The sequence below is a fragment of the Nematolebias whitei genome, chromosome 1, assembly GCF_014905685.2.
Source record: "Nematolebias whitei isolate Nwh7 chromosome 1, NemWhi1, whole genome shotgun sequence".
NCBI lineage: Eukaryota > Metazoa > Chordata > Actinopteri > Cyprinodontiformes > Rivulidae > Nematolebias > Nematolebias whitei.
This window is the reverse complement of record NC_056498.1, coordinates 84,547,478-84,555,663: the sequence shown is the minus strand read 5'-3', so window position 1 is coordinate 84,555,663 and position 8,186 is coordinate 84,547,478. Positions and strand designations below refer to the sequence as shown.

Below are 8,186 nucleotides of genomic sequence, written 5' to 3'. Positions count from 1 at the left end.
AGGGATGAAGATGTTCACATCCTGGACAGAGAGGAACGATGGTTTGAGAGAGGAGTAAAGGAGGCCATCTTTGTGAAAAGAAATCGTCCATCATTAAACAGGGGTGGAGGCCTCCGGGTTCAACTGTCCCCCTCTTACAATGCTGTGATTGCTAGTATCACTCAGCCCTCTGTGAATAGTAAACAGCCATCAGTGTGCTAATGATCCATTGTTAGGCTGATGGTCCTTCTTGAGCATGTGAGCAGCTGGTTTTGGTTGTCAGCAGCAAAACTGGTTGATCCACTCTGAGAAGGTGCTATTTAAGAGACTGACCTGAAAACAGCACCTCAGACTGAGGAAGTCTCTTGGAGGAGAGACGAAACGTTTCTATATTTTTTTGCTTTGTTTTTTTTTTTTTTTTTTTTTTTTGAATGTCCAGAGGATCAGATTGAACTTTTTTGGATTTTTCTACCTGGATTATTGAGCATGCATCAGGATAGCAAAATAAAGGTTATGAATAAATATCTGTTGTAGATAGCTCTCTGAATGGCCTCTGTTTGGAGTAACGGAGTTTGTTTTGACTGGACTGACTGATTGTTTAGTCGGAACAGACCAAGACAAAAGTGGGCTGTTGCCGTCTTAAAAGACTCCAATCTAAAAAATGTTACAAGGCTTATTGAAATGCTGTTCAATAAACTAACATTGTCATTATTTCTGCATAACATGATTACTTAAGCTGTAATATCTTGGTATTCCTGCTGAAAGTGCCCCTGGCTTCACTACAAGTGCTTTGGCTAGCTGCTACTGCCGTTTGTGCTTTTAAATAACTTGATTTTTTTTTTTATTAAAAAAACATATAAAGGAAATTTATGGGCAGCACGGTGGCGCAACTGGTAGAGCCGCTGCCTCTCAGCGAGCAGGTCCCTGGTTCAATGGGTGGAGTTTGCATGTTCTCTCCGTGCATGTGTGGGTTTTCTCCGGGTACTCCGGTTTCCTCCCACAGACCAAAAACATGCATGTTAGGCTGATTGGTAACTCTAAATTGTCTCTTGGTGTGAGTGAGAGAGTGAATGGTTGTTTGTCTCGTTTGTCTCTATGTGTCCCTGTGATGGACTGGAGACCCGTCCAGGGTGTACCCCGCCCCTCGCACAGTGATTGCTGGACATGGGCACCGGCGACCCCCGTGACCCAAAATGGAAGAAGCGTGTAAAAGATAATGGACGGATGGATGGAAATTTACAGCAAATAAAGGGTTTTTAAAACAACACTTGCATGAGTCTGTATATTTTTGGGAATTAAGATGTTTAAAAATGGCAGCAATCCATTTTGGTTTCAGCCAGACTAGCCATTAGCTCATCAACCCAGTCAAAATGAAGCTCAGTTTCTTTAAGTGGAAAAGAATCGAAGTGCAATCTATAACAGGTAAGATAATATTTGTTCATAACTTTTGCACTGAATTTTACCTAAAACCTATCTGAGTTATGACCTGATAATAATCTGAACCTGTTTTGGAAACAGTTCATTTAATTTGCTCAGAAGCCTTTTTATTCAGACCTTCATATGTGTACTTCTTCTCGATGATGCTGGGGAATACTTTCTTGTGGGTCTGAAGGGAACAAAAATCGGTGACAATGTCACGCCGCTTCGGTTTTCCCTCCACATTTGCCCTCCTCACTTCCAATTCTCTTAGAGCTAGACAATAGAAAAACAGGAGAGTTAAATGTTAAAAGTGTGCGTGTTAGAGATTCTTGACAAATAAAAACAACTTACTAGCACAGTGATCTTACCTCTGATGTGATCAGTATTGATTTTTTTACACTCGGCCTCTCTCTCTTTTTGGCACTTTCTGAATAAGCGGTTTAGCCTCTCATTTGCGATTGCTTTCTGAGCGTCATCTCTTTGCCTCAGCTGGTCCTTGAACGCAGCAAGACGAGAATCTTGTGACCTGACCATCACAGAAATGCAAAGGAGTCCATTTTAAATTATAAAAACAGATGAGTGTAGGGTTTTCAGTCTTTTTCCCCCCAGGTTCCTAAGTGTAGGGGTGGGGCTAGTGAGCAGCTGCAGCTGGAGGTCATTCCCCTGATTGGCTCCAGGACTACTTAATAATAATAATAATAATAATGTGTTCTGTATTGTCATCATTGTATGTTCCCATACAATGGCAAAATTGGATCTCTGCATTTAACCCATCCACCCCCAGGTGGCGCAGTGGGCATCTGAAGGTTCCCAGGGAGCATTTGGGGATGGGGTGTGCTGCTCAGAGACACCACGAGATGTGCAATGACTGGGGATTGAACCTGGGACTTTCGGGTCCCAAGTTAGCTGCCTCTCCTCTACACCATCTCAGCACCTTAAGGCTTCAGATGAGCTCCATTCCTTGCTGGAGTATCATCCTACCTGTACATGTGCCTCCAGCCTTTTATTGTGTTTAAGTGCTAATGTACTTACCTTGTGTTTCACTTTTGTGTTTTCAGAGAATTGCTGTTCTGAGTCCGACCTTCCTGGATCACCTACCTGACAAACGAGCCTCCTGTATGGTACTCACCTCCGACATTCCTTCCCCAACTGTGTTTGCATCATCCACCACTTGCCTCCTACTCACCTGGACCTTCACGTTTGGAAAACTCAGCCTTCTCATCCTGCTGCCTTAGACCAAACCATCTTAATGAACCAAGATTCAGATATTACTGTCTGCTGCTTAAACATTGCCTTTCAGGAACTAACCCATTCCCTCCATTCACAGGCCCCAGACCCTGCCTGTATATACTGACCTGATCTTCACTGTAAATACAGTGCTCCTTCGCTACTTAGCGGTTCGACTTTCGCAGACTCGCTCTTTCGCGGTTTTTCAAAGTAAGACTGGACATGACACACAACTGGCTGATTGATGGATGAGCCACACGATCGGCATGGATTGTTTATTTAAAATAAATTATTTAAAATAATTTGGCACCTGTGTGCAGCCCACAGGTGCAGGGAGAAGCTCCCTCCTGCAGCCTGTCATGATCTCCGCTCTCTGCCACCTGCCAGCGCTCTCTGCCACTCCCACATTTCTCCTCCTGCTGAAGCAGCTTCATGAAGGGTTAATCCTTTGCTGTCCAGATGCACCGATCGACTTTTGTCTTCCAACTTAAAATTCAAAGTATGTCACATTGTAAAATCACCATAATCACAAAATATAAAAGTGTTCAAAGTTATTTTTAATTCTTTTAGAACTTCTATGTTCCGTTGTTTCAGTGTAATTGATCAAGAAGTACATTTCTGCTCCATGCTGCAGAGCTGAGTGAAGGATTAACCCTTTGATGTCCTGCTGCACTTCTCTACAATTTATAATTAAATTTATTTACACAGAAGGAGGGAGCTTGGGAGTAACAGGTGATGAGTGTGGTTGGTAACTCTAAATTGTCTCTAGGTGTGAGTGAGAGAGTGAATGGTTGTTTGTCTCTATGTGTCCCAGTGATGGACTGGAGACCTGTTCAGGGTGTCCCCGCCTCTCGCAGTGACAGCCGGACATGGGCACCAGTGACCCCTGCAGAAGCGGGTGAAGACAACAGATGGATGATCTGATGTGTGCTTATTCAGTCAGTATTTTACAAACTCACCTTCAACATTCATTTTTATTATAGTGATAGATATGTTTCTGGTATATAATGTAAAGACCAGGTCAGTTTGTGATGTTTCATTAAAATTTTGTGAGATACAGACATTCAGTCATGAATTCAAACATACTCGTAGAACTTAACTTAATTTAGTAGAAAATGACAATTCACAACTACAATGTTTAGTTTGATATGGTCAAATGGGACAAAATTTATGTCTAAACATGGTAAGATTTGGTGTCCCCATTAAAAAAAGTGTTTCAAGTAAATATACATATTTAACTCATGTTTTGAAAAACTTTTCCTATTATGAGTTTTCACCAGAAGGAACGGTTTTAAATGCATCAAATTCTCCGCTGTATTTCTGGACCTACTGAGTTGCTCACTTTTTGATTTCTTGCTCTCTGGCAACCCATTTCTTGGCCTCCATCTCCTCCATCATCCGCCGCCTCTTGTAGATCTGGCTCAAGTCGCTAAGAGGAGGAAGTCTGGCCTCTTCAGCTCGTTTTGCTCGTGCTTGCTTGATCATTTCCACCTCAGCCGGGCCGGCTGGCAAACCACAACCTGAAAGGTAATGTCAATGCAAAACGGCCGATTGTAAGGCATGCAATGTACGAATGGACTCACTGAATGCCAATAAAAAGCCAGGAGAAATTATTGAATGGTTTCAAAGTTGAATTATTTTGTTTTGTGTGTATGAAATGAAGATCTGGTACCCCAAGTTAATGGTCGCAGTTGCAGGAGCTCAGTGGGATACGTGCCAGGTTTCAGCACATACTCGGGGCTGTATGGGTCTGTCTGCACTTCACTCTCTCTGTAGTCTGTCTGAACCATCACAGCGTGGTGAGTGGGCTCTTCCCCATCAGCTCCATCAGTGGTTGGAAACTCTTCTCTGAAGTCACAAAAACATGAAAAAAGGTCAAGGTTTCTTTATTGTCATTCAGATCATAGGTGGTACATGTGGTGGAACGAAACTGTGTACACAGTGTCCCAGTTACATCCAACAAAAGTATAAAATGTAAAAGAAAAACAGTAATAAGATCTAAGATATGAACTAAGAAATATGTTAAACTAAGAATACACTAGGCACTAGTAGTCTAAAAATTACACGTCAAGCAACACAGAACATGGGTCTGTGTGAGCAGACAAATAAATCAGCAGCATGAGATCAGCAGCAACATGATGTGGTTTTTCACAGTGATTATTCTGGTTAGAGATTCATGAGTGTAACAGCTTCAGGGTAGAAGCTGTTCCTCAGTCTAGTGGTTCTACACTTAATGCTCCTTAACCTCCTTCCTGAGGGGAGCGGGCAAAAAGTGTGTGTGCTGGGTGAGTGGGGTTCTTCATGATGCAGGTGACTCTCTTCTTGCATCTGGAGGTGTAGATGTCTGTAATGGTGGGAGACTGACTCCAACAGACTTCTGTGCAGCCTTCACCACTCTCTGCAAAGCTTTTCTTTCTGCAGCTGTGCAGCCTCCATGTCACACGTTGATGCTTGAGCACAGGATGCTCTCCACTGCACACCTGTAGAAGGAGGTGAGGACTGAGCTTCCCAGACCAGCTCGTCTCTACCGCCTGAGGAAGTAGAGTCTCTGATGAGCTTTCTTGATCAGGCTGGAAGTGTTGTTGCCCCAGATGAGGTTTTCATTCAGTTGCACACCCAAGTACTTGTAACTAGAGACCACATCCACCGCAGATCCTCCTATGTTTTTTTTTTTGTTTTGTTTTTTTTTTTTGGGGGGGGGGGGGGCATAGGTGTGTTTGCTCCTTCTGAAGTCCACAATCATCTCCTTCATCTTCTTCACATTGATGTGGAGGTTGTTCTTCCTGCAACAGCTCTCCAGGTGTTCCATCTCCTGCCTGTAGCTGGACTCATCATTGTTTGTGATGCATCCCACCACCAAAAAGTTGTACTTAATAATAAAACGCACAAGAAAAACTGTAAACTTAAGGGAACATGTGAGACATCTTGGCATGTCAAAAATCACATTTTGGGGAAATTGATGTGGATTTAAAGAGCAAAATATAAACTAATGAGACGTCAGTGACAGATTCTATATTAATATTTACAGAAAAGCATGAGCATTAAAACAAATGTATTTTATCTGTAAAGATGTGAGTCTATATTAATTCAAAATCAAAGTGACAAAGTGACAACAAAGTTGACAAATCAAACCTTTTAAAGTATTTGCACTCAGCTTCAGCCACACGGCGTTCTTTTGGTGCCAGAGGCAGCCTGTCAAAAAGAATAATGAAGAATCACACACACAAGCTGATTAAGGCACTTAACGTTAGATCAACAGAGGGAGTCCTGCTCATTGTTTACCCAACCAGCGACGGCAGAGCATCTCTGTGCTGCTCAGCTTGTCCTTGCCAAAAAGATGGCACTGGCTGTGCCGAGTCCAACTTAACTGTGTTGTGTGGTTTGTCACTAAATGTTGGTGGAAGCTCAGGTACTTTTCTCTAAGTCAGGCAAAAGACAAAATGACAGAGCAAGTCAGAGTTTGCAGGCTGCTCAATATTCAGATATCAGGAAAAAACAAAATAGATCACTTTCAAAAACTGATTTTGTTTTTAAATATATTAAAATACTTCTAACAACATTTGGTTAAAACAAAACGTCATTAAGCCATTTTAAGTTTAACTCCCCCCCCCCCCCCCACACACACACACACACACACACACACCCCTGTCCTGTCCGGCATTGTGACACTTAGAATTATTGTCTGAGTGTCAAAGTGATGCCCAACAGATTTACTTTCACAAGCAGAGCATTATGGCTGGCCTTAATGCTCCACTTGATATATAAATTAAATTTTATTAGAATATGCTTTGGGTTTGTTTCAGATGTAATGGACACGGGGACGGAAAACAAAGAAGATAACAAAGCAGAAAAGTGAGAGAAGAGTTAAAATGTAAAGAAGGAGATAGGAATAGAGGAGAGAGAGAGGGATAAAGAGAACACAAATCAACATCATTGAAGTCTGACTGTAGACCTGCGGAAAGAAAAAAAAACCCGACAAAACCGAGAAACCACAACAACAAACAAAATATATAATGATACTTATAACATCATTAGAAAGTATTTTATACAGTACATGGTAATACAATATATATTTGATGGCCACCACAACCCAACTGAGTGTGTATCTGATAAACACCTGAATCTAAACACCTGTGTGAGCATGCTTATCACTATAAGGTTTCTCCATAAAAATGTTCAATAGTGGATGTGGGGACCCATAAACCCGTCCACACAGGACACGAAGGTAACACAGGGAAGACCAGAACCACAGACACACAGCGCCCCCCCAAGCCCGGAACTCCGGGAGTCCCCCAACAGGGACACCTGCACCCCCCAGAGAGAGAAGCAAAGGAAATCCCCGGGCGATCCCCAGCAACCACAATGCAGAAACCTCAGGAGGCTGTAGCGACGAGTCAACAGGCCCCGCCGGCAACCCGCCCCTCCAGAGTGGATCCGGCCATGGACACCAAGTCCCGAGGTCATACCACCCCCAACAGAGGCCCAACAGAGCCAGGGCACCCAGGCCCCCACAGGCAGCCACCAGGGCAGGCCCACACATACCCCACCACCCAGCCCCAGCTGCTAAGAACCACCAATGCACTGGCGCCAGGGGGCCCACCACCGGAGGGGAGCACGAATGGGGGGCCAAAACTGATCCAAGAGAGGGGACCACCTAAAACCCAACCTGAGACAAACAGGCACACAGAGACAGCCCGACAGAGCCTCTGTCGGGCTGTCCATGCGCCCCACCCACCCAACAGTGACCGCAAGCCGGCCCCAGGCCGGGGGCCAGAGCAGCAGGGAGCAGCAGCCGAGGAAGGCCGGCCCAGCTCACCAATTAAAGCCCCACACCACAGTCCCGGAGAGGCCCCGGCATGCCACCTATGCACCCCCCCACACACACAGCACCCCCCACCGTGAATGTCACATCAGGCTGACCAGTCAGCACCCCGTAGAAGTGAAGCCACGCCCCCGACCGCCGCCACACATTACCAACAACCACACACATACAACCACAGCCGATCCCCTGCCAGAACCCGGCAGCCACCCCAGCCAAAGGGCTGGCCATCGCAACCAGGAACCCCGATCAAAAGATCCAAACAATCCAGGGAGAACCAGAGCAACAGCCCCACCCCCAGTCGCCCCCAAAGGCCCAATACCCACCCACAGCCCAGACCCCAACCAGGCAGCCACCAGGGACCCAGGCCACGGACCGGCACATAGCCCTGAGGACCAACCAGAGCCCGGGCCAGCGACCCAACCCCCCAGAGATCGTCCAGACCCCTAACCCGATCCCCAGCTCAAAACCCAGCCCCCCAACCAAAGAATCCACCAAACTCCAGCAGCGACAATCAGCCAGGAGTGCCCGAACAGCCACAGACAGCGCACCACGATGACCGAGAGCGCACCCCCACCCCCACAAAAGGACCGACCAGTCCATTACAGCAACACCCACAATGAGAGCACCCCATGCAAGGGAGGGCACACGCCCAACATGCCCAGACACCTCCGGGCCAGCAGTGCAGAGCCACCTGAGCAAAAGCCCCCCCACCCACAGCCCCCCACAGCCCAGAACCCCA

At 45.7% G+C, this 8,186-nt stretch overlaps 1 protein-coding gene across 1 annotated transcript in view; it reads right to left on the bottom strand.

Moving 5' to 3' along the window:
* The window catches only part of cfap91 (cilia and flagella associated protein 91), a 26,531-nt gene that overhangs the window by 4,256 nt on the left and 14,089 nt on the right, over positions 1-8,186 (bottom strand). The window contains exons 3-7 of the mRNA XM_037674337.1: positions 5,908-6,044; positions 4,298-4,473; positions 3,968-4,145; positions 1,767-1,924; positions 1,534-1,671 (exon numbers count right to left, since the gene is read on the bottom strand). Coding sequence (XP_037530265.1) covers positions 1,534-1,671; positions 1,767-1,924; positions 3,968-4,145; positions 4,298-4,473; positions 5,908-6,044 — 787 coding nt within the window. The remainder of the gene's footprint in view (positions 1-1,533; positions 1,672-1,766; positions 1,925-3,967; positions 4,146-4,297; positions 4,474-5,907; positions 6,045-8,186) is intronic.